Source organism: Entelurus aequoreus, linkage group LG26, assembly GCF_033978785.1.
Source record: "Entelurus aequoreus isolate RoL-2023_Sb linkage group LG26, RoL_Eaeq_v1.1, whole genome shotgun sequence".
In the NCBI taxonomy this organism is placed as follows: domain Eukaryota; kingdom Metazoa; phylum Chordata; class Actinopteri; order Syngnathiformes; family Syngnathidae; genus Entelurus; species Entelurus aequoreus.
The window spans coordinates 35,078,676-35,105,184 of NC_084756.1; the positions used below are offsets into that span (position 1 = coordinate 35,078,676).

General features: G+C 38.2%; 1 protein-coding gene across 6 annotated transcripts in view; it reads left to right on the forward strand.

Moving 5' to 3' along the window:
• Nucleotides 1-26,509, forward strand: part of nisch (nischarin) — a 74,900-nt gene that overhangs the window by 22,667 nt on the left and 25,724 nt on the right. For 4 of the 6 annotated variants that reach the window (XR_009824703.1, XR_009824702.1, XM_062038132.1 and 1 more), the window contains exons 7-17: nucleotides 2,476-2,571; nucleotides 2,651-2,803; nucleotides 2,889-2,957; nucleotides 3,066-3,251; nucleotides 7,658-7,786; nucleotides 7,862-7,975; nucleotides 16,279-16,438; nucleotides 16,750-16,844; nucleotides 20,177-20,238; nucleotides 22,149-22,409; nucleotides 24,846-25,120. Coding sequence is in view for 3 of the 6 variants with exons in the window: in XM_062038132.1 (XP_061894116.1) it covers nucleotides 2,476-2,571; nucleotides 2,651-2,803; nucleotides 2,889-2,957; nucleotides 3,066-3,251; nucleotides 7,658-7,786; nucleotides 7,862-7,975; nucleotides 16,279-16,438; nucleotides 16,750-16,844; nucleotides 20,177-20,238; nucleotides 22,149-22,409; nucleotides 24,846-25,120 (1,600 nt within the window). In the remaining 3 variants the exon portion in view is untranslated. Of the gene's footprint in view, nucleotides 1-2,475; nucleotides 2,572-2,650; nucleotides 2,804-2,888; nucleotides 2,958-3,065; nucleotides 3,252-7,657; nucleotides 7,787-7,861; nucleotides 7,976-16,278; nucleotides 16,439-16,749; nucleotides 16,845-20,176; nucleotides 20,239-22,148; nucleotides 22,410-24,845; nucleotides 25,121-26,509 lie in introns of those variants that run through there. The other 2 variants (XR_009824704.1, XM_062038133.1) reach the window with 2 other exon arrangements.

Genomic DNA, 26,509 nt, shown 5'->3' on the forward strand with positions numbered 1-26,509 from the left:
TTGCGCGGCCCGGTACCAATCGGTGGTTGGGGACCACTGTGCTACATGGCTTATCTGTGTACATTTATCCATAGTTTTGTTTTTAGTACTTACTAATAATTGTATTTTTATCAAAGCACAGACCAGGAGTGGCAACAATGAATCATGAATAATTGGTTTTCTATACCAAAATTCATCTATTTATTCTTCTTCTTCTCCAGATTTTGGTGCGCTCTACCTTCCACATTTTTCATCCTATTCAAACTGTTCCAACTTCAAACTGTTCAGCCTATTCGGGAATTGCGGGCTTTCCCTTGACTAAGTCCAAAAATTCCCAGATTTCCCAGAATTCCAGGTTTTCAGAGACATTTTTCCCATTTGAAATGAATTGGCCCTTTTTCAACCTTTCACTATTTCCACATTTTTCAACCGATGCATACCATTCCACCTTCAATACATTCCACCATCCTGGAAATTCAAACAACCATTTTTCTAAGTTCTAAACAATTCCAGAATTTTCCAGAATTCCTGGTTTTCCAAAGCCATATTTCCACCCTTTTTTCTGGCGACTACTCCTTACACATTTTTTAACCCATTTCAACCGTTCCACCGTCAAGTCATCGAACCTTTTTTAGTGCGATGACTCCTTACACATTTTTCAACCCATTTCAACCATTCCACAAAAAAAACAAGTTGGTTTAAGAACTTTAAAAATTCCCAGTTTTCCCAAAATTTCACACCATTTTTCAATTAAAAAACTGTTACTACTTCCACATTTTTTGGCCGATTAAAACAATTCCAACACCAACCAATTTAGCTCATTCAGGAGGGCGTTCATGCTCCTAATGATTAAAAAAAAAAAATCCTGCTTTTCCCAAAATTCCCAAATTTACAGGAAGTTCCCATTGAAATGAATGGGACATTTTTCCCAGTTGCACAATTCCCACATTTTTCAACCTATTCAAACCATTCCGACATCACTTTCCCAATTTCCAAACCAAATTCCGTTTTTCCTGGAAATTCAAACTCTTCAACATTCAAACCATTTCAACCTTCAAACTATTCTTACATTCATACTACATTTTGTCAGCATTGGAGCATTCACACGCAATTCCTTCAGGAAATTGCCTCATCTAGTTTAATATAATGTCCAGTGTTTCCCATAAACTGCCAAGATACCTGTGGCGGTGGGGGCGTGGCTATGGGCGTGGTCACATGACATCATTGAGTAATTTGCATAATTTACTACAATGATTTGATTTTCTCTAAAAAGGCTCAAAAAATGTATACTTACTAATTAATAATAACAGTTTTGTTTTAAACGTCCATCCATCCATCCATTTTACCATATAATTACAACACTTTATGTACATATTTATATACAGATTTGAACAATAAGTTATTCACTGAAATATATTTATTAATTGTGGTTCTTACAAAAAATATATCTTATAAAATATAAAAGCTAAAATGTCTCAAAGCTCTGCCCCTTTAATTAGTGCATACTAAATAATTTAACTTTAGCCCACTACTACAACCATATTATTTACCAGCAACATAAAGTGAAACAGAGGCAGAGGTGTCCTGCCACAGTCAGTAACAAATAAACATAAAACAGTAGTGGTGGTAGATAGACACAGAGCTTCATCAAACATCTGATCCACTGAACAAAGAGCTCCAAAAATCTTGAACTTTAGACTGCCATCAGTTTTACTCCCTACACTTAACCATGTGTTTCCTACTGCCTGCAGACTTTGCACCCTTTGTTATATACACATGTTGTGTTTCTAATATGAATACATTTAATAAAGTCAAATACAAATAAGGCAACAAGAGAAGTATTCTACACTTCTCTTTTGTAAAGTAAATCTGAACAGCCGATATGGGCATCTACATCAACTATATGATTTGCCTGAGAAGCTGGAGAGGACAAAATAAATAAATAAATAAATAAATAGATAAATATTTTTTTATTTTTTTTATTTTTTTTAATTTGTGGCGGACGTAATTCTTTCGTGGCGGGCCGCCAAAAATAAATGAATGTGTGGGAAACCCGGATGTCAATAAAGCTTTGTATTATATTCTAATCTAATCCTTTATTATGACAGACTATATTTAATATGGGAAATTATAAATTGTTCTTTGAGTGCAACAAGAAAAGCCCAATGTGTTTATCCATCCGATTTCTACGGCTTGTCCCTTAATGCCCTTTAATTTATATTTTAACCTTGTAAAATTGTTATTTGAGTGCGTTGGGAAACATAAAGGGACAAGCGGCAGAAAATGGAAAGGATGGATGTTTATTGTATTGTAGGATTTTCTGTCAAATTAAAGCCAATATTGACATGTTTTCCTAGTTCGCTTTATTTGGAAAAGTATGAAAAGTATCGATTTACATTTATTGGTATCCGGACAACCCTAGTCTGCAGATAGCTTTGCTCCTGTTCAGTCATATTTAGAATTTACGCCGTCGGCCTCTGTCTTACTTGTCCTCAGATCAGCGAGTGCAGCGCTCAGCAAATTGAAGGTTTGTCGTCTCTGAGGTCAACTCTGTCCACTCTGAACATCCACCAGTCCACAGACACCATGATGGTACCGTTTACACACTGCTGTACATGAAGTATGTCATCGTGTGTCTTATGTACTAATGGATGTTGGCCATGCTCCTCAGCTGGTCCTTGTCCCGGAGGCGAGTGAGTTCTCACAGTGGAAACCAGAGGGGGCGGAGTCCGACTGCCCCGTGACCGCCGTTGTTCCCCTGTGGCGAAACCTGACCACGCTGGACATGAGCCACAACGCCATCAGCACCATAGACGACTCAGTGGTGAGACACATCCTCCATTTGCAATCGCTACGTGCTTTTCATTCTCTCTTGTCTCTAATTTTCTTCAACATCTCACAATATGTAGAAACTAATACGCAAGGTAGAATTTCTCGATCTGAGCCACAACCAGCTCTCCTCAGTGGAGAACCTCCAGGTACGTGACGGCACGCAGCAGACGTTGACTCGAATTGACTCGGGTGTGGATCTGAGGTGCTGCTAGAAAGCAATTCACTCCAAGTCGTCCTGATCTCTGTGGTTGCAGCACCTGTACAACCTGGTCCACGTGGATCTGTCCTATAACAAGCTGTGCATACTGGAGGCGGCTCACACGCGTCTGGGCAACATCAAAACTCTCAGTCTGGCCGGAAACCAACTGGACCGACTGATGGGCCTCAGCAAACTCTACTCTCTGGTCGACTTGGACCTCAGCCACAACCAGCTGACCCAGGTAGCCCCATCACAGGTTGCTATGCCAAAGGCCCTGTTTACACTGCACACCAAATCTGATTTATGTTGCCCTCAAGTAGGGCTGGGCGATATGGCCTTTTATTAATATCTCGATATTTTTAGGCCATGTCACGATACACGATATATATCTCGATATTTTGCCTTAGCCTTGAATGAACATTTGATGCATATAATCACAGCAGTATGATGATTCTATGTGTCTACATTAAAACATTCTTCTGCATACTGCATTAATATATGCTCATTTTAAACTTTCATGCAGAGAGGGAAATCACAAATAAATCAATTTAGCAAAAGTGTATTTATTAAACAGTTATTAAGCAGTGGCACAAACATTCATGTCATTTCAAAACAGAACGTGCAAGATTGTCAGAGACATTTTAAAACAAGCTATTAGTGCACTTTTGTGCATGATGTCACTAAAATGACATATCAAAACAACTAAATTAAAGTGCACTTTTTGTACAGAACGCCACTACAATAGTTTAAAACAAATAAAGTGCACTTTTGTGCATGATGTCACACAAGATATTTCAATAAGTGTCAAATAAAAATGAGCTGCATAATAGGAAATCAAATAGTTTACGTCCTTCGCTATGTGGTAGGTTCCTGCGGACGTTATCTCCTTCTGTTGTTGACTAGTTTTTTCATATGGTGTTAATCTGGAAATGGTTGCTTTAGCATTTTGTGGGTGTGGCACCGAACGGAGATGTTGACATGCGGAGTTTCAAGCACTCTTCATTTTCTAGCGGGCGACTTCTCAAATGATGCTACAAATTAGCAGTAAGTGCTACTTTTTGTAACAACGCTTTTGCCGCACACTTGACATATTACGGTTGTCTGTTCGACATCTTTCCGCTTGAAGCCAAACCACCGCCAGACGATGGACCCCCTGCTGTTTTTCTTGGTAATTAATTCTTCTTCCTTCATTTGTTACCAGATTGGCACCTTCTTTCTCTCGTATTACCACTCGCACCACTCCGCTAGCATCACAGCTAATGTTACCCATGTTGCTACCTCTCTGCTCGGCAAGGGCGTATGACGCCACAGTATGAGACGTATGTAAGAAGGTGCACTTGTTTTATGTCTCTGTGAGAAGGAGACAAGAAAGAGTGAGAAGAGCCTGTAGTGTAATGCCCGTAGCTAAAAGCAACTGCGTGAGAACGTATACTCCAATATCACCATATAGTCATTTTCTATATCGCACAGAGACAAACCCGCAATATATCGAGTATATTCCATATATCGTCCAGCCCTACCCTCAAGTGACACAGATCAGATTTTTTTGACCAGTCTAAAAGTGCTTCAAATCGCATCAGATTCAGGCCACATCAGGAGGTAGTCCAAATCCGATTTGGAATCAGATTTTTTCAAATGTGACTTCAGTCTAAACGGCAAAGCGGACATGTATGTGTCATTCGTGTGCGCGGGAAAAGATGCAGCCCGCCAGCTGAAGTGGATACTTCATCACAACATCCGGTTTGGGTGAGCAAAGTCTATTTTTGAGGGCTGAAATTTCAGTGCATCACTAGTCAATAGTGCGCAAATAATAGGCTCTTTGTAATGTATGAATATCAGGGCCGTTACCAGGATTTGACAAATACCGAGGTCAAAAAATGGTGGTCCAAGAAGAGCTTTGAAAGTATCATGGGTATCCATCACCTTGAGCAACACAATGAACAATCCACTTTTATTTGATTACTATGAAATTAAGCTTACTAGACAATTTTAACATCAATAAAACATCAATCAATCAATGTTTATTTATATAGCCCTAAATCACAAGTGTCTCAAAGGGCTGCACAAGCCACGACATCCTCGGTTCAGAGCCCACATAAGGGCAAGGAAAAACTCACAACCCAGTGGGATGTCAATGTGAATGACTATGAGTTACGTTGTCTGGAGTTGTAGCGGGTACAGCTGTGCATGGCCAAAGATTGTGTATTGAGAGAGGATGTTCTACCGCACTGAGATGTACAGCGCACACCATGTCCCACACAAAGTGTATTTACAGTCAGTCGTATCACTTTCTTCTTGTCACTTAAAAAAATACTGAGGACATGACCTCGGTGTCCTTAATGGTAGTGACGGCCATTAGGAATATGTATTTTGATTCTGAAGAAATAGCGATTGTTGAAGGATGGGATTTGACGCCGTGGCCTGTTTGCTTACATGTGAGTTGAAAAATAAAGCTAACGTAGATCCACCTCTACACTGCAAAAACTGAAATCTAAGTAAGATTAAATATCTCAAATAAGGGTGATATTTGCTTATTTTCTGTCTGATAAGATAATTCTTCTCACTAAGAAGATTTTATGTTAGAGTGTTTTACTTGTTTTAAGTGTTTTGGTCCTAAATGATCTCAGTAAGATATTACAGCTTGTTGCTGAGATTTGATGACCTACACTACCGTTCAAAAGTTTGGGGTCACATTGAAATGTCCTTATTTTTGAAGGAAAAGCACTGTACTTTTCAATGAAGATAACTTTAAACTAGTCTTAACTTTAAAGAAATACACTCTATACATTGCTAATGTGGTAAATGACTATTCTAGCTGCAAATGTCTGGTTTTTGGTGCAATATCTACATAGGTGTATAGAGGCCCGTTTCCAGCAACTATCACTCCAGTGTTCTAATGGTACAATGTGTTTGCTCATTGGCTCAGAAGGCTAATTGATGATTAGAAAACCCTTTTGCAATCATGTTCACACATCTGAAAACAGTTTAGCTCGTTACAGAAGCTACAAAACTGACCTTCCTTTGAGCAGATTGAGTTTCTGGAGCATCACATTTGTGGGGTCAATTAAACACTCAAAATGGCCAGAAAAAGAGAACTTTCATCTGAAACTCGACAGTCTATTCTTGTTCTTAGAAATGAAGGCTATTCCACTAAATTGTTTGGGTGACCCCAAACTTTTGAACGGTAGTGTATATTGAGTAAAACATGCTTGAAACTAGAATATCAACTGTTGCAAAGCTTGTCATCAACACTCACAAGTTTAAAACTACTTTTTTAAAGTAATCATTTCTTATTTCAAGCGTGAAAAAAAATCATGACTTTGACACAATTGTGTCTCATAATTAAAACAGATGCTGTTTTATTTTCAATGAAACAATAGAAAATACGTACTCATATAGTATTGCACTTGTTATTAGTGAGAATATACTTATTTTAAGGTACTTTTGGGTTCACTGAGGTTAGCTAATTTTACTTGTTCTGGAAAGTCTAGACAAGCCAAATGTTCTTGTTCTATTGGCAGATAATTTTGCTTAGTTCAAATAAAATACCTCTAATTTTTGTATTTTTTATTCTTGTTTTTGAACACTTTTTGCAGTGTACTTGACAGCCATAAAAATATTATAAGTTATAACTAGGGATGTCCGATAATGGCTTTTTGCCGATATCCGATATTCCAATATTGTCCAACTCTTTAATTACAGATACCGATATCAACCGATACCGATATCAACCGATACATGCAGTCGTGGAATTAACACATTATTATGCCTAATTTGGACAACCAGGTATGGTGAAGATAAGGTACTTTAAAAAAATAAAATAAAAATAAGATAACTAAATTAAAAACATTTTCTTGAATAAAAAAGAAAGTAAAACAATATGAAAACAGTTACATAGAAACTAGTAATTAATGAAAATGAGTCAAATTAACTGTTAAAGGTTAGTACTATTAGTGGACCAGCAGCACGCACAATCATGTGTGCTTACAGACTGTATCCCTTGCAGACTGTATTGATATATATTGATATATAATGTAAATTTATCATTATTTATTTATATATAATGTAGGAACCAGAATATTGATAACAGAAAGAAATGGGGGGAGGGAGGTTTTTTGGGTTGGTGCACTAATTGTAAGTGTATCTTGTGTTTTTTATGTTGATTTGATAAAAAAAACAAACAAACAAACAAACAAAAAAAACGATACAAATAATTTAAAAAAACGATACCGATAATTTCCGATATTACATTTTAACGCATTTATCGGCCGATAATATCGGCAGGCCGATATTATCGGACATCCCTAGTTATAACCCTCCCAAATATATTGCACTATATATATCCATTCACACATATTACTTTAATGTATTTTCACTTAAAAAAAACACTCATTTTTAAGGTGTGGGGACTTTTTATTTTATTTTGTAGGAGTAGTAGCGACTTCCTTGTTCATTTACAGAATCCATACAACTTCCTTTGTTTTCACTTTATCGAACTGTGCATGGGGGTCACATTGGGGTCTGTGCGCATTTATACATCAGAGATTTAGAAAAATCCGATTTGGGCCACTTTGACCTGCAGTGTAAACGTAGTCAAAAACTACTATCACAAATCAGTAGACAAAACCACGCCTTTCTCTCTTTCAGTTGGAGGAGATCAAAAACATCGGCGCGCTGCCGTGTCTGGAGAAACTCAACCTGTCTTCCAACCCCATGTGCATTATCCCCGACTACAGAACCAAAGTCCTGGCCCAGTTTGGAGACCGTGCAGCGGAGGTACATGATCACTCTTTGTGATGACTCCACTGCACTGTTACTGCTAAGACTTTGTGTCTAATCATTCTGCGTCAGGTGTGTCTGGACAGCAACGTGACGACGGAGAAGGAGTTGGACACAGTGGAAGTGTTAAAAGCCATTCAAAAAGCCAAAGAAGTCAAAGACCGGATGAGCAGCGGTGATAAAAAGGTAAAGTCTGTCATGCAATAGGCGCTACTTTTAGATATCACCAGAAAGAAATCTAGATAACCATACAAATTTTAATATTTATTGTCATTCTTCCTGAATTTCATGCTATAATCCTCATTAACCCACTAAAGGCACTTGCTCCAGTTGTTTTGTCATTATTCAAATGACCAGGCAGTGTTATAAAGTTTGTTAGAGTTGCATCCTGTAGATAAGCTGCTTCAACATCACACCACCAATCAGACAAATGTACTTCTTTATCACATAGCATGGAGATTAATTTGTACCTTTTTATTATTAAAGCTTTTTTTTCTACACTGAATTTATGTATTTGTTTTTTTTGCATTTGAATGTTGTGAACTGAATTTTGTGTGTGTTTAAAAAAAAATGTAGTGTTTAAAATTCAGTGTAGCAAAAAATCAGTCTTGAAAAATTTGCTGCTTCAAAACGCAAGACCCACTTTCGGTAAATTGAGACTAAAGCAACCGATCGTGTCTCAGAACCAGCCAATGAGGTGTTAAGTTTGAAGTCACGTGACACGAGTCTTACGAAGAGGCAGGTTATGCAGCACTACATGCCACAGGCCATTTAATCTGCTGTATGTGCTTGGGTCCCTTTTTATGAATACTTTAAACCAGGGGTGGGCAATTAATTTTTACCGGGGGCCGCATGAGCAACCCGAGCACTGCTGGAGGGCCACATCGACAATATTTCAATTAAATTTTGCTCAATATTATTTTTTATATATACCGTAAGATAAATAATAATAATAATAATAATAATTAATAATAATAATAATAATACTTTCATTTAACCTAACTTAACTTTATACCAAAAGCACTGCTTTGGAAATCATTTGTACCCCTTTCAGAGCTCACGTTTAGTTCCCCTTAAACATCCTCATGTTGCACAATGAAATGTAAGCATAGGATGAACTGTAGATTCCTGTAACTTTCTCTAGTAACAGCATTCCATTATTAATATAAACAAATTAACATGAATTATAAATGACAGTAAAATAGCACACATATGACTGAGGAGTCATAGTGTAACTTTGTGTGGTGTTTGAGTTGTCCGACTTTTTTTGTGGCCATAAACGCACTAGTTGTTTAGTGGTGTGCGTGTTGGTGACAGATCACAAGTTGGTTTTGGTCTGGTTTGTACGGCAGAAAATGACTAGTTTTTCGAGATAGAAGTGTTTCTGGTGTGGTTATGGCCGAATATAAACAGTTTTGCTCAATAAAGTGATCGATATAATTCCTGTCCTCGAAGCATCTCGATAGACGTTACAATAATTGAACGGTGTTCAATTGAACGGTGTTTACAAACACCGTTAGGGCCGCTTGTTGTCACTGTCACTCAGAGTTGCATCGCAAAATTACACAGAATAAATGTGTTTATTTTGTTTAGAATTCAAACGGGATTTGATTTGGTGCGCGGCATATATTTGCTGTGCGCAGAGGACGCTTGAGCAGTGCGCAATTGCGCAGGCGCGCACCTTAGAGGGAACGTTGCTCGGCATTCGTCATCAACTTTTCTCTTTTTAGCGTCTCGGGTGCAAACCGTGCATCACTTGTCGCTGTGCACCTTCACTCACAGGTTACACACGGACATACGCCCATAAATAACACTTTTCAAAATAAAAGCAGCACAGTTGTATTGCGCGCGCACGACATAGATGTTTTTTCAACTTTATTTTGTCATTTGGGATTGCAGCTGTTCACATTCACTCGCAATCACGCACGCGCATACGTCCACACGGAAGTAATACAAATAACGCTTTTCAAAACAAAAGCAGCACCGTTGTATTGCACACTCGACATAGATCCTTTTTTAAATGTATTTTGTAATTTATGATTGGCCTCACGCGGGCCGGAACAGAGACGCACAATGCCCAGGTCTGCTTTAAACAGTGGAGGTTGCCAACCATTAGTGAGAAAAATCCCAAGATTCCGCAAAAAAAGGATAAAAGCCGATCACACGATGGTACACTCAAACAATAACGATTGTAACTTAAAACGTTATATAACAGACCATCTCAAAAACGTAATGAAATAGTATTTATTTACTAAATAAGACGCTCAGAATACACATGAAATACAGAATGTGGGATTTACAATATTTACTATGAACAATAAAACACTAAATATTGAGAATATATGAACGTTGCTCCTTGAATGAGCTCTTTTACAATTGAGCAATAACAACAAAGATGTAACAAACACGGCGCAACATCAACGCAAAGGTTAAAAACATCCACTTATTGGATAAAATATAACTGTTCTGCAGAACTTTCTTGTAGAAATCTGCCTCCGTCTGACACTAGCGTCTCAGGCTTGTTGTAAACAAGCCCCGCCCACTCTGCCCCGTGCCTCGTCTGCATGAAGCAGAGCTTTCTATGGTTACCATAGTAACCCGTGTGTCACTCAAAAGTGCCGATTCTCACCATTGGAATCGTTTCTATAGTTTGAAAATATCCAGCGGGCCGCACTGAAATGTTAGTTGTTGTTGTACGATGTCCAGGTAGCTCAGTTAACTGTCTTTTTTTATGCTGTTTTGCAAGACTTCAAACCTGACACCTCATTGGCTGCTTCTGAGACAGGCTAGTTCGCTTCGGTCTTAATTTACCGGAAGGGAGTCTTGCTTTTTGGAGCGGCAAACTTTTCTACACTGAATTTTTCAGCACTGAATTTTTATACGCTGGATTTTTTTTACATTGTGTTTTTAAAGGCCTACTGAAATTAGATTTTCTTACTTAAACGGGGATAGCAGATCCATTCTACTGTATGTGTCATACTTGATCATTTCGCGATAAAGCCATATTTTTGCTGAAAGGATTTAGTAGAGAATATCGACGATAAAGTTCGCAACATTTGGTCGCTGATAAAAAAGCCTTGCCTGTACCGGAAGTAGCGTGACGTCACAGGTTGTGGAGCTCCTCACATCTGCACATTGTTTACAATCATGGCCACCAGCAGCGAGAGCGATTTGGACCGAGAAAGCGACGATTTCTCCATTAATTTGAGCGAGAATGAAAGATTCGTGGATGAGTAAAGTGCAAGTGAAGGACTAGTGGGGAGTTGAAGCTATTCAGATAGGGAAGATGCTGTGAGAGGCGGGTGGGACCTGATATTCAGCTGGGAATGACTAAAACAGTAAATAAACACAAGACATATATATACTCTATTAGCCACAACACAACCAGGCTTATATTTAATATGCCACAAATTGATCCCGCATAACAAACACCTCCCCCCTCCCGTCCATATAACCCGCCAATACAACTCAAACACCCGCACAACACACTCAATCCCACAGCCCAAAGTACTGTTCACCTCCGTAAAGTTCATAAAGCACATATATTTCCCCAAAGTTACGTACGTGACATGCACATAGCGGCACGCACGTACGGGCAAGCGATCAAATGTTTGGAAGCCGCAGCTGCGCACTCAAGGTACCGCGTATCCAACTCAAAGTCCTCCTGGTAAGAGTCTCTGTTGTCCCAGTTCTCCACAGGCCAATGGTAAAGCTTGACTGTCATCGTTCGGGAATGTAAACAATGAAACACCGGCTACGACGTGTTTGTGTTGCTGCAGCCGTCCGCTAATACACCGCTTCCCACCTACAGCTTTCTTCTTTGCTATCTCCATTGTTCATTAAACAAATTGCAAAAGATTCACCAACACAGATGTCCAGAATACTGTGGAATTTTGCGATGAAAACAGACGACTTAATAGCTGGCCACAATGCTGTCCCAAAATGGCCGCTACAATCCGTGACGTCATGCGCAAACGTCATCATACCGAGACGTTTTCAGCAGGATATTTCGCGGGAAATTTAAAATGTCACTTTATAAGTTAACCCGGCCGTATTGGCATGTGTTGCAATGTTAAGATTTCATCATTGATATATAAACTATCAGACTGCGTGGTGGGTAGTAGTGGCTTTCAGTAGGCCTTTAAACATACATTGGGTGTAATATTTGATGTGGCTGTTGTGTATTTCTCTATGCGTAAACATCTGTAGTTTATAGTGTGAACATATTGACGATAAACCTATTTAATTCATGTAAAATACACAATGGACGTTATACTTTTGTAATGTTTATTAGGGTCCTCCTGTACCCTGTATAAAGGACTCCCACAGGGAGTCCTTTGTACATGGACAAAGGACACTATTGTTATTGTAAGGGTTATTATTATTATTCCGCAGCTTTGCGCACTACTTTGCCCCCCTTAACATGCTTCAAAACTCACCAAATTTGACACACACATAGAAAAACGTGCCCCAAACACTTTAGTAAAAAAACCTAAAAAAAATTGCGCTCTAGTTATTATTCCGCAACTTTGCGCACTACTTTTCCCCCCTTAACATGCTTCAAAACTCACCAAATTTGACACACACATAGAAAAACGTGCCCCAACCACTTTAGTAAAAAAACCTAAAAAAAATTGTGCTCTAGCGCCCCCTAGGAAGAAAACTGCCTGTAACTCCCAGTACGAATGTCGTAGAGACATGAAACAAAAACTTCTATGTAGGTCTCACTTAGACCTACATTTCATAATTTAACATCCTCGGGCAAAAACCAACAGGATGTTGGCAATTTCCCCTTCAAGACAAAAAATGACTAAAAACACTCATTTTTGCCTCTTTGAGCCGTAATTTGACCCCTTTAAAATACTTCAAAACTCACCAAACTTCTCACACACATCGGGACTGGTGGAAATTGCGATCTAAAAAAACAAACAAACTCCAAAACTCAAAATTGCGCTCTAGCGCAATTTTTGAATAAAACTGACACAAAACTGCTTCTCAGAGGAAAACACAGACAAAACTGCTTGTAACTTCCGATAGGAACGTCTTAGAGACATGAAACAAACCTCTACGTAGGTCTCACCTAGACCTACATTTCATAGATTGACATCCTTCAGCAAAAATCAACAGGAAGATTGCTATCCCTCCTTCAAAACAAATGTTTTGTTTAATCCGGTCACCAAACATCAAACATTATCTCCTCTGAGCGCATTTGTCGTTTCGGCTTCAAACTACCACAGGAGAGAGATTGAACCCTTCTGATTAAAAGTTGACGAAAGCGTTTTGATAAGTGCTACGGTTTTGATTTTACGAGCCTTCAAAGAAACGCTGCGCTGATGCTGCTCCGCTGCCTATAATGACAATGTGAAATGGAATTATTTATTTTTTGTCCTCAAAATTCTACACACAATACCCTATAATGACAATGTGAAATGGATCCGCTGCTGTGATTTTACGCGCCTTCAAAGAAAACAACCACTGTGCCGCAGCACCTAGGAAAAAAACACAGACACAACTTCCTCTAACTCCCAGTACGAATATCGTAGAGACACGAAACAAAAACCTCTATGTAGGTCTCACTCAGGACTACCACTGTATTGGGACACCTACGACTAGCACCAGCCAAAATGCGGACCCGACCAACGTTGCTTGCAGCTTTAATTTTATGTTTGTATTTTCAGTCTTACAAACCTAACTAGGGGAAGAAGTGTAAAGAAATAAAACTGAGGGAGGAAAATAATTCAAAATAAGGAACATCAATCCTCAACAAACCCTCTGGAGCTTCTGTTTCTTCATGTTGTCTAGCTAGCAGCGAGAGCAGTATAGTGAATTTAATGACAGTGCGGTGTGAAAGCCGATGTGTTTACTTTGCAATTAAGTAAACCCAATGTCACAGGAATGTAACCTGCGTGGGCATTTTCTGATGAAACATCCAAATTTCGATATAGCTGATATTCGATTTGGGCTCTTGAAACTGCGGCCCTCTTTATTATGTAGTTGAATAGCCCTGCTTTAGACCACCACCTGAAACCCGGAAGTGCCTCTAGGTCAGTGTTTTTCAACCTTTTCTGAGCCAAGGCACATTGTTTTCATTGTAAAAATCCAGAGGCACACCACCAGCAGAAAACATTAGAAAATGAAACTCAGCAGTCGATATTGACAGTACCGGTAAAAAGTGTTGGATATGAATTCAAGCATGCATCACTATAGCTCTTGTCTCAAAGCAGGTGTACTGTCACCACCTGTCACATCACACCCTGACTTATTTTGACTTTTTTGCTGTTTTCCTGTGTGTAGTGTTTTAGTTCTCGTCTTGCGCTCCTATTTTGGTGTTGATCAGGGGTCCCCAAACTGCGGGCCGGATCCGGCCCCCCAGCATCCAAAATCCGGCCCATGGGAAGTCCCAAATTAAAAAAAAAAGTGTTTTAATTTTATTTATTTTTATTTTTAATTTGATATTTCCTTTCTAATCCATTTTATACTGCTTGTTACTCTCAATGTCTCCTAGCCGCTCAGGCAAATCATATTGTCTGAAAATGAATTTTCCCATGGATAACATGACAATGTTAAATGTTGATGAACATCAATGTTAATTGATGTTAAATGACAAAACGGATGAACTCGCTGGAATATAAAGACAATGTATACACTGTAAAAAAAAAAATTATGTAAAAAAACGGTCATCTACCGGCGGCTACGGCTGCCAAACGAAAACCATAAAATCAAAGTAAAACATTGTAAACCAAATAATGATCAAAAACATTATAATTACAGAAATTTTCATGAAACGTTTCACGGAAAAATATCGTAATATTACATGAATTTGAAAGTAATTCAAGAAAACAGAAAATGCTATGTATAATTAATTTGGTATTTTTCTGTAAAAAAAAATAGAAATATACATAGTTTGTCATTACTGGCATATTACTTAAAATAACAGGCGGATTGTTTATTTACAGATAATGTCTTCAATTCTACAGTTTTATAAACTATTTTAAAAAAAAAAGATCAATTACAGTAGAAATTTAGAGTAAATTAACAATAAAAATAGGATTTTTTTACAGTATATATATATATATATATGTATGTATGTATGTATGTATGTATGTATGTATATATATATATGTATGTATGTATATATATATATATATATATATATATATATATATATATATGTATATATATATATATATATATATATATATGTATATATATATATATATATATATATATATATATATATATATATATCTATATATATATATATATATATGTGTGTGTGTGTATATATACCATACTTGCCAACCCTCCCGTTTTTAGCGGGAGAATCCCGGTATTCAGCGCCTCTCCCGACAACCTCCCGGCAGAGATTTTCTCCCGACAAACTCCCGGTATTCAGCCGGAGCTGGAGGCCACGCCCCCTCCAGCTCAATGCGGACCTGAGACTGAGTGGGGACAGCCTGTTCTCACGTCCGCTTTCCCACAATATAAACAGCTTGCCTGCCCAATGAACGGAGAAGTTAAACAGGACAATACTGCCATCTAATGGATAGCCACCGGAACACTGAAATTCAAGGAATATTTTTTTTTTTTTCTATGTAAATAAAATAAATATATATATGTATATATATATATATATATATATATATATATATATATATATATATATATATATATATAGCTAGAATTCACTGAAAGTCAAGTATTTCATACATATATATATATATATATATATGAAATATATATGAAATACTCGACCCCCACCTCCCGATATTGGAGGTCTCAAGGTTGGCAAGTATGATATATACAGCCCGGCCCCCGGTCACAATTTTTTAACCCAATGCGGCCCCTGAGTCAAAAAGTTTGGGGACCCCTGGTGTTGATTGTGATGTCATGTACGGATGTACTTTGTGGACGCCGTCTGCTCCACACGCTGTAAGTCTTTGCTGTCGTCCAGCATTCTGTTTTTGTTTACTTTGCAGCCAGTTCAGTTTTAGCTTCGTTTTTTTGCATAGCCATCCCTAAGCTTCAATGCCGTTTCTCAGCGGCACTCGCCTTTTGTTTATTTTTGGTTTAAGCGTTAGATACCTTTTTACCTGCAAACCATCGTCGTCGTTCCTGACATCTACAAAGCAATTAGCTACCCGCTGCCACCTACTGATATGGAAGAGTATTACACGGTTACTCTGCCGAGCTCTAGACAGCACCGACACTCAACAACGGCACATTTGCGGATTATAATTACTGGTTTGCATAAAATATTTTTAACCCAATTAGGTGAAATTACATAATTACATAATTACACAGTGGTTGAAAAACACTGCTCTAGGTCACGTGATTGCAACCCAGCAATACACAGGCGAATAAAGCCTGAATCAACTGTTGCGTGAAAGCGGTCCAATGTGTCAAAAAGTGGACCGAGCGAGCTTCTGATTGATGATGTGAATGGCGGCTGCTCTCTGAAGGCTTCCTCCTCTCTGTCCTCTCGTCAGATCAGTGAGGAGACCAGGCTGTCTGCTGACGCACTTCCTCGCCTCTCTCCCCCTTCCTCTCCCTCTTGCCGCACCTTTGTTGTCGCCCCTCCCTCTTTCACCTTCTCCTCCATACCCTCCTTTTCCTGTCAGGCCCGGCAGGCTGCCTGCGCCAGCCAAGGTAATCGCGTATGATCACGTATCAGGCTGTGCGAGGCTGAGGGATGGAGGAGAGTTCTTTTAAAAAAAACAATTTTTTTAGCTTCAGTTTAAAATCTAAACTGTCCAAATCTGAGTCGTGACATTTTTAAAGTTCAATCAGTTTTTCAGATTCTAACTCCAGCCTCCTTTATCCTTTGTCAATCTGTGGTGTGGCTTGTCCTAATCTGAACATGTTAGTGTTAATCGTGTGCATTTGCATGTGAAGACAATGACTTTTTCATGTACAATAAGGATTTCAGCTCACATGCATCTCTTATTTTCTCCTTGAAGAAATGACAAGCAGAGAAGAAAGCGCCGTTCCGCCCAGTGTTCTCCCCCCCGCACCTCCTCCCAGCACACACCTCGCGTCTGCTGACGCCACCCAGGTCTGACACCCCGCCCGTTACCATGACAACTATAAATGCGTTAAAATGTAATATCGGAAATTATCGGTATCTGTTTTTTTAATGTCTGAATGTTTTTTTATTTTTTTTATTTTTTTATTTTTTTATTAAATCAACATAAAAAACACAAGATACACTTACAATTAGTGCACCAACCCAAAAAACCTCCCTCCCCCCATTTCTTTCTGTTATCAATATTCTGGTTCCTACATTATATATCAATACAGTCTGCAAGGGATACAGTCCGTAAGCACACATGATTGTGCGTGCTGCTGCTCCACTAATAGTACTAACCTTTAACAGTTAATTTTACTCATTTTCATTAATTACTAGTTTCTATGTAACTGTTTTTATATTGTTTTACTTTCTTTTTTATTCAAGAAAATGTTTTTAATTTAGTTATCTTATTTTATTATTTTTTTAAAAAGTACCTTATCTTCACCATACATGGTTGTCCAAATTAGGCATAATAATGTGTTAATTCCACGACTGCATATATCGGTTGATATCGGTATCGGTAATTAAAGAGTTGGACAATATCGGAATATCGGATATCGGCAAAAAGCCATTATCGGACATCCCTAATGACAATCCATTAGACTTGAGCACATTTACAGTGTGCGCTGTGGAATACGATGTTTGATTGATTGAGAAGTTTATTGACATCTTTAAAGAATTGAATCCATGTAATGCTTTAAAAAGGCAAATGGATGGCACAAAAAAACCCAAAAGGCTTGTTTCCATTGTGGTCCATTATATACGGGACTCTCTCAGAAAATTAGAATATCGTGATAAAGTCCTTTATTTTCTGTAATGCAATTAAAAAAAACAAAAATGTCATACATTCTTGATTCATTACACATCAACTGAAATATTGAAAGCCTTTTATTATTTTAATATTGCTGATTATGGCATACAGCTTAAGAAAACTCAAAAACCGTATCTCAGAAAATTAGAATTTTCCTCAGACCAAGTAAAAAAAAAAAAAGATTTATAACAGCAAAACAAAATCAAACATTTGAAAATGTCAATTAATGCACTCAGTACTTGGTTGGGAATCCTTTTGCACGGATTACTGCATCGATGCGGCATGGAGGCAATCAGCCTGTGGCATTGCTAAGGTGTTATGGATGCCCAGGATGCTTTAGCTCATTTGCATTATTGGGTCTGGTGTCTTTCAGCTTCTTCTTCACAATACCCCACAAATTCTCTATGGGGTTCAGGTCAGGGGAGTTGGCAGGCCAATGGAGGACAGTAATGCCATGGTCAGTACACCGGTTACTGGTGGTTTTGGCACTGTGGGCAGGTGCCAGATCATGCTGGAAAATGAAATCATCATCTCCATAGAGCTTTTCAACAGATGGAAGCATGTAATGCTCTAAAATCTCTTGGTACACAGCTGCATTGACTCTGGACTTGATGAAACACAGTGGACCAACACCAGCAGCTGACATGGCTCCCCAAACCATTGCTGTCTCTGGGAACTTCACACTGGATTTCAAGCAACTTGGATTTTGCTCCTCTCCAGCCTTCCTCCAGACTCTAGCGCCAAATGAAATACAAAACTTGCTTTCGTCTGAAAACAGGACTCTGGACCACCCTGCAACTGTCCAGTGCTTCTTTTCCATAGCCCAAGTCAGACGCTTCTAGAGATTTTAGAGCATTACATGCTTCCATCTGTTGAAAAGCTCTATGGAGATGATGATTTCATTTTCCAGCATGATCTGGCACCTGCCCACAGTGCCAAAACCACCAGTAACTGGTGTACTGACCATGGCATTACTGTCCTCCATTGGCCTGTCAACTCCCCTGACCTGAACCCCATAGAGAATTTGTGGGGTATTGTGAAGAAGAAGCTGAAAGACACCAGACCCAATAATGCAAGTGAGCTAAAGGCCGCTATTGAAGCATCCTGGGCATCCATAACACCTCAGCAATGCCACAGGCTGATTGCCTCCATTGATGCAGTAATCCGTGCAAAAGGATTCCCAACCAAGTACTGAATGCATTAATTGACATTTTCAAATGTTTGATTTTGTTTTGCTGTTATAAATCTTATTTTTTTACTTGGTCTGAGGAAATATTCTAATTTTTTGAGATGGGATTTTTGAGTTTTCTTAAGCTTTATGCCATAATCGGCAATATTAAAATAATAAAAGGCTTGTAATATTTCAGTTGATGTGTAATGAATCCAGAATGTATGACATTTTGTTTTTTTTAATTGCATTACAGAAAATAAAGAACTTTATCACAATATTCTAATTCTCATCACATTTCATACATTCAATAATAAAATATATTTAACCTGTAACATGTATATAAAAAATTATGTTAAATTTTTTTTAAAATTATGTACATATACACAGTATACATGTCAGGTGATTTGAAAAACAATATATACTAAAAATGAGGGGTAGGGGGGTATATACACTATGTACATGACATGTGGTTGTGCGATATTAGTTGTTACTATTAATACTTTTTATTTAATTTAATTTAATTTAATTTTTATTTTTTTTGTCCTGTCCAGATTCTCAGGCAAATCACATAGTTGATGTAGATGCCCATATCGCCTGTACACATTTACTTCACAAAAGAGAAGTGTAGGATACTTCTCTTGTTGCCTTATTTGTATTTGACTTTATTAAATGTATTTATATTATCACTTGGTGCAGCCGGGCCGGAGCACGAGGAGAAGGAAAGAGAAAAAAAGGAAGAGAGAGGGGGAAATTGTGTGGACAAGAGGGGGATAAGACAGACAAAAACAACAACAGCAAACACAACAATAGAACAACATCAGCAAATAGGATATGTACAAATATGATGGTAAAAGTGATAGCAAAGAAGCAGTTAGCGAAATAAATAATAATACAGAAATGACACTACAAATGGAGCAATACAAATACCAATAGAAATAACACTATTGATGATGAATAATACCAATAATTTACCTTTATTATCAACAATACTGTTGTTCAAATGCAACAATATGTCTATGTAATGATAACTACAGATACAAAAGAAAGCAGAAAAATGGAGGGGAAGAAAGAGAAGCAAGCTATATTACCGGTAACTTTGTAGATTGTTATAGTAACAATAGGTTAAGCTTTGTCAGTGTGCCATGTGTTACCCAGTTTACCCTAGGGTAACAACATTAATTTATGTGCATGAGTGTATGTATGTATAAGTACTATGTTACTATTAATACCTAATTGAGCACAGAGCATTGATTAGTCAAAGCATGGTTGTGGCTGCAGTACACTGAATGTGCAGGAGCAGCAACGTTTCGGGTTTGATTTCATGTTTGTGTGCAGGACCGAGATCCCGCTGGCCTCGTCTCAGAACACGCCCACTGTGATACAACTGCAACTGTCTGGTCAGTATCCAATAAGTGACCGATACAATCCACTTTATTTATAGAGCACATTTCAAAAGACAATAAAAGTTGAGTTGAGTTTGAGTTTATTTGGAACATGCAAGCATACAACATGATGCATCACAATTTCCAGTTTCTCTATTCAACATGTTGTAAAAGGAGTAGGAAGAAGCAGAGTTTATTTAATCCTAACCCTTTTCCTTTAAATAGCAGTTGCAAAAAATGTTGTTCACTTCCGTTTCTCAAATTATTCACAATATAAGTATATTAATAAGTAATAACACAATAAGTAATAACAATAAAAATAAATTAATAATTAGTGAAGTAAGTTATATTTCATATAGTGAGATGAGTAAGATTATCTAGAAAGTGAATGAATGGATGAGATAAATTCAGACTGTTTATCATGATTTTGCTTCTTTGTACTTTGTAAACACTTTAAGTTTGAAGAGTTTCTTGAAGTGGATCATATTAGTACATTGTTTGATTGCTTTGCCTCATCCATTCCATAATTTAATTCCACATACTGTTATACTGAAGGTCTTAAGTGTTGTACGTGCATACAAATGTTTTACATTAAATTTGTCTCCAAGATGATATTTCTCCTCTTTTGTTGAGAGGAATTGTTGTATATTTTTGGGTAGCAGATTATAGTTTGCTTTGTGTATAATTTTAGCTGTTTGCAAATTCACTTTGTCGTGGCATTTCAGTATTTTTGAAGAAAAATGGGCTGCATGGTCGAGTTGCCAGAAGAAAGCCATTTCTTCGCAAATGTCACAAAGTATCCCGCTTACATTACGCCAAACAGCACAGAGACAAGCCTCAAAACTTCTGGAACAAAGTAATTTGGAGTGATGGCTTTCTTCTGGCGACTCGACCATGCATCCCATTTTTCTTCAAGTGCCTCCTTATTGTGCATCTTGAAACAGCCACACTACAATTTTTCAGATAGTCCTGTACTTCTGCCGAAGTTATTTGTGGATTTTTCTTTGCATCTCAAACAATTTTCCTGGCAGTTGTGGCTGAAATCTTTGATGGTCTACCTGAATCCCTCATTTTCCATGTTTTAATCAGCGTTTGAACACTGCTGATTGGCATTCTCAATTCCTTGGATATCTTTTTATACCCCTTTCCTGTTTTATGCAGTTCAATTACCTTTTCTCGCAGATCTTTTGACAATTATTTTGCCTTCCCCATGACTCAGAATCCAGAAACATGGATGAAAGATGCAATGGTCTGTCAGAAGCCCAGAAACTCACTGATCTTTTATAGAAACACATTAATTACAAACAAACATGTCACAGGTGAGGATTGGAACCTTGATTAGCCATTCAAACCTGTTTGTGTCAACTTTTGTGCATGTTATCAGATCAAAGTCACTGGGGTATGTAAACTTTTGATCAGGGTCATTTGGGTACTTTCTTTTGTCATTTTGATTTAAAAAGAGTAAACACAGTTGTTTGCCAATAAATAGATTCTCACAACCATTAAGCATGAGTGGAAGAAAGGTTTTTGTGTTATCATTCATATTCTCTGAAGAATGGCCAAGAAATCATAAATTCTCCCAGGGTATGTAAACTTATGAGCACAACTGTATGTTCTCTATATCCAACATTATGTATTATTAGTTTCACAAATTGCTGTTAAAACACACATTTAGAAGCAAGATAAAACTAAGGACAGTCAATTGTAAAAAACAACAACTTTTAACTAAAAAGAGAATAAATACATAAAAGAAAATAAACTAAACTAAAATCACAGTAAAAATATGTTTTAAGACGTGGTTTAAAAGTCATTAAAGAGGCAGCCGTCCCAATACCAAGAGGGATATAGAGACTGAAACCCAAATCAGATAAGACCAAAAATAAAATCCATTGCTTTTTTTCTCCCCCTTTCCTTCCGTCTTCCAGTTGCACGTGCTCCTCTTCCTCATCCCGACCAGTTGAAGCCACCTGCGCCAGCTGCAGCGCCACCTGGTGTCCTCTGCTCGCCCCTCACCTTCTCTCCTTCACCGCCACCAACCAACACTTCAGCACTCTGCTTTCCGAGCGCCTCCACGCTGCCTTGAAGGAGCAGCAGAAGGCAAAGACGGACGCGGAGAGGAAGGAGGAGGGGTGTCAATCCACAGAGGGTTCTTCCTGTGTGGAAGGCACAGAAGTGGGCTCACCAAGGTAATTCAACCAGCAACCCTTATAGGGGAACTGCACTTTAGACAGTTGTTTTTTTTTTAATGCATTTTAACTCGTAAATAAAAGTCTGCTTACAGCATCGCCAACGGGAGGTCCTCTATTCCGCCCATAAACCCCAAAAGATAACCATCAAAAACCGCCAACAATACTCCATATACATTTTGTGACTTGATTATCAAGCAAGTATTAGTGATATTTTTATTATAAGCGCTAACACAAAGTATTTATAGCGGTGCCGTGATCACAAGCTTATGCTGCTTCCTCCTTTTCTTTGCTCGCCAAACTTTATTGTGTGTCCTAAATCATGCCTCTCACCTGGATAGTAGAAGGACGAAGACGTATTCCGACAAGTTGGTACACTTTGACAGCCAATTTAGACCCGGTAATTGGTGAGAACGACACAAAAAGTGAGTCATTCTTCATCTAAATGGGAATACAGTATTTGAACATCCTAGCAGTCGGCATCCTAATGACAGCAGACCTTGTACAGTAAGTGATGTTTTATTATGTTTGTTGGCGTTTATGAAGTCTGCATGAGTAATCAGTGATGTTAAAAAAAAGAAGCAAACGTGATTAGGGATGTCCGATAATATCGGCCGATAAATGCTTTAAAATGTGGCATAGGCCGTATAGGCAAATGCTAAGGGCACCGTCCATCAGGAAAAAAAAAAAAAAAAAAAAAGTTGGTACTATTATTTGTAAATACAAAAAATAATCCCACGTCAATTAAAATGCAAAGTAAAGCCTATTTAATAGAAATATTATTTGTTACAACATTACGTCCCCCCGCACGGTGCGCCCCCTCCCTTCCCGTATCATGACTCTTACCACATCAAAAAATCAACACAAGATGTCAAAACGGCCAAAACTGTCAGGTGCCCAGGGAAGAAAAAATAGAAAAGAAGAGGAGGAGAAACGAAAAAAAGACAGAGATAGCAGGTAGGTAACGTTAGCCTACATGGAATTATTTGTCTGTTACAGAATGTGATAGTAACCTGGCTTTTTAGCATTAAGCTAATGTCACATGATTCGGCAATTGCTAATCAATAAATAGCTAGTTCTGTTTTAACGTCGGGTTAATATTGTGGAGGGGGCTAATTTGTTATGGAAAATAATAATGTAACGTTAGGTAATTACAGTACTCCCACCTTACATTCCTCAGGGACATTTGTATTAGATCTTTTAAGCAGGTGTTTTTTGTTGACATTGTTATTGCCTTCTGGTTAGCTAATGTTTGCCCTGCAGGTAATAGTCACTTTTCCACCCCTTTATATATTAGGTATAGTTGTAAGCCTAGTTGTTAAAGTGCACATCATTAATGTTAATTAAGCAATATCACATGAGAGGGAATGCTGTTTTTTAATTTGAGCACTGCTGTGATTCGGTTAAAGATAATCATAACATAACATTCTCATATAATATGTTAATTTGCTTTCTTTAAGTAAAAAAAAAGGTCAAAGACAAAGCTATTGGGTTTGTTGTGAGTACATACACTTCACCGCCGATGTGGGGGGGGGTCGCCACCTAAAATCTTGCCTAGGGCGCCAGATTGATTAGGGCCAGGCCTGGTACAGGGCCGCGCAAGAAATTAAAAAAAAAAATTAAAAAAAATTACATATTGTTATGAAATAATGAAATCAACATAAACAACAATATATACATTATATATCAATACAGTCTGCAGGGATACAGTCCGTAAGCACACATGATTGTATTTCTTTATAAAAAAATAAATTAAAAAAAATCCACCCCCCCCAAACCACCCCCCACCGGTCCGTGGGACAAATTTTCAAGCGTTGACCGGTCCCCAGCTACAAAAAGGTTAGGGACCACTGGTTTAATGCATCCAGCGGGGCATCACAACAAAATTAGGCATAATAATGTGTTAATTCCACGACTGTATATATCAGTATCAGTTGATATCGGAATCGGTAATTAAGAGTTGGACAATATCGGATATCGGCACAAAAGCCATTATCGGACATTTCTAGTTGTGATGCGTTTTTTAAAATAATGCGCCGCGGATGCGTAAAATGAGCAAAATACGTAAATATTAGATTAATTATAAATGTGCCTGTTACTAAATTACATATATACTTACATCATGTTTATAACATTTGAATGGAGGTGTTTGTGTGTTTTTAAGGGCATTCTAGGCAGAGTAGGGCGGCTCCATTGTAAGCGGAATTTTGATCGCATTTATTTACTATTTAGAATGCATTAAAAAAAAAAATCCATCTGTCATCATGTCTTTCATAATGATTGAGAAGTCTAGGTGACATTTTAACAAAATTGCAGTTCCTCTTTAAGCTTTGTTTCAGTGTTACTTTTACAGGTTTCAAAAATGACATCTATTATGTGTTTCTGGGATTTAGTTGTCCACGCATTTATGTTTTTATGACTCTTCCCCCTCTTCAGTGTAGACTCCAGAGACGGCTACTTTGAGATGGGACTGGATGATTCGTTTCAGGAGACGGACTACCTCTCGTCCACGCCGCTTGCCCCTCTGTCGGACCCTTGTGCTGGGGATGGGCCGGAAATGGACGTCCAAGTCAACAGTGTTCTGTGGTGCTACTGTCTCAAGGTGGAAGAGGGGGCGATGGAGCAGAAGATAGTGTGCTTGGTGCTGATGGAAGGGCTACTCGGCTTGCTGCACTCAACACATGATATCAAAGACACCAATCAGGAAGCAGGTAAGTCAATACTCACTCATTACTCACCGAAAATGTTGTGAAATCTGATCTATTCAAGTTTTTTGTCTTGAATAGGGGTGTAACGGTATTATAAATACCACTAATTATTAAAAATATGACCTACTCAGTGGCCTAGTGGTTAGTGTCCACCCTGAGATGGGTAGGTTGTGAGTTCAAAACCCGGCCGAGTCATACCAAAGACTATAAAAACGGGAGCCATTACCTCCCTGCTTGGCACTCAGCAACAAGGGTTGGAATTGGGGGTTAAATCACCAAAAATGATTCCCGAGCGCGGCCACCGCTGCTGCTCACTGCTCCCCTCACCTCCCAGGGGGTGAACAAGGTGATGGGTCAAATGCAGAGGACAAATTTCAGCACACCTAGTGTGTGTGTGTGTGTGTGTGTGTGACAATCATTGGTACTTTAACTTTAACTGTATTTCGGTATCAAAATCATCACAATAATGCCGGGATGACACGTGAAGGTGTAAAATAAAATGAAAACTTGGTCAGTGTAGTTTTTACTGGTACTTTTAAATTGGCCGGTCTGGAAGTAAATTACATCTACCAAAATTCCCTGCTTAGCGCGAGTGTGCAAGGTCCGTGTGTGGGAGGTCCAAAAGGAGAGAGAAAGGATTGTTTTTTTTAACATTTCCTGAAGTTTTCATCAAAATTAATGCATAACTGTTTGAGTTATGTTGCTAACAGACAAACAAACACAACCTCTTTGGTCTGCGGACTGCAAGGCAAAGCCGCCGCCTTCGTCTGTAGTGTTTCCGAGACGACACATAAAGCCGGTCAGAAGTCGTGATGTTTTAAACCACTTTTTTTTTTTTTTTTCAATTACATTGAATCAACTCGTGGTTTAAATTGATTTGTTATCCATGTTTCAAGTAGGAAATGCGGACAAAAAAAAAGGTTTGCTTGCACTGCGGAGAACAAGTAATATGAGAAGCTACACTTGGCAAACCATCACCTGGAAAATATAAGCATCAATTTGTGAGGTATTTACATTATTAAACGTTAAAAGTGTCAGCTAACTTTTCAGAATCTGCATTTTCTAAAGTGATATAAGATGTTCTCTAAATGAGGAAACCATTTCTCTAAAGCTGAAAGACACCAACATGAACATTGTTTTACATTTGTTGCACTGGATGTTTATATCGTCAGTTTAACCCTGTAACACCCCTTGTTGTAAATTTACAACATTACCTTTAACCATCCTAAAAAACAATCTGTTATATATATTTTTATTTTTTTTACCACATTTACATAGTCATTGGGTCCTATTGTTCAGCCTCACAAGGTTATTGGATCGTACATTTGTTTATAAGTCACGCCTTCTGGCCATGAACTCACACAACCTCTCAAGGTTTCCTTCGAACAAAAT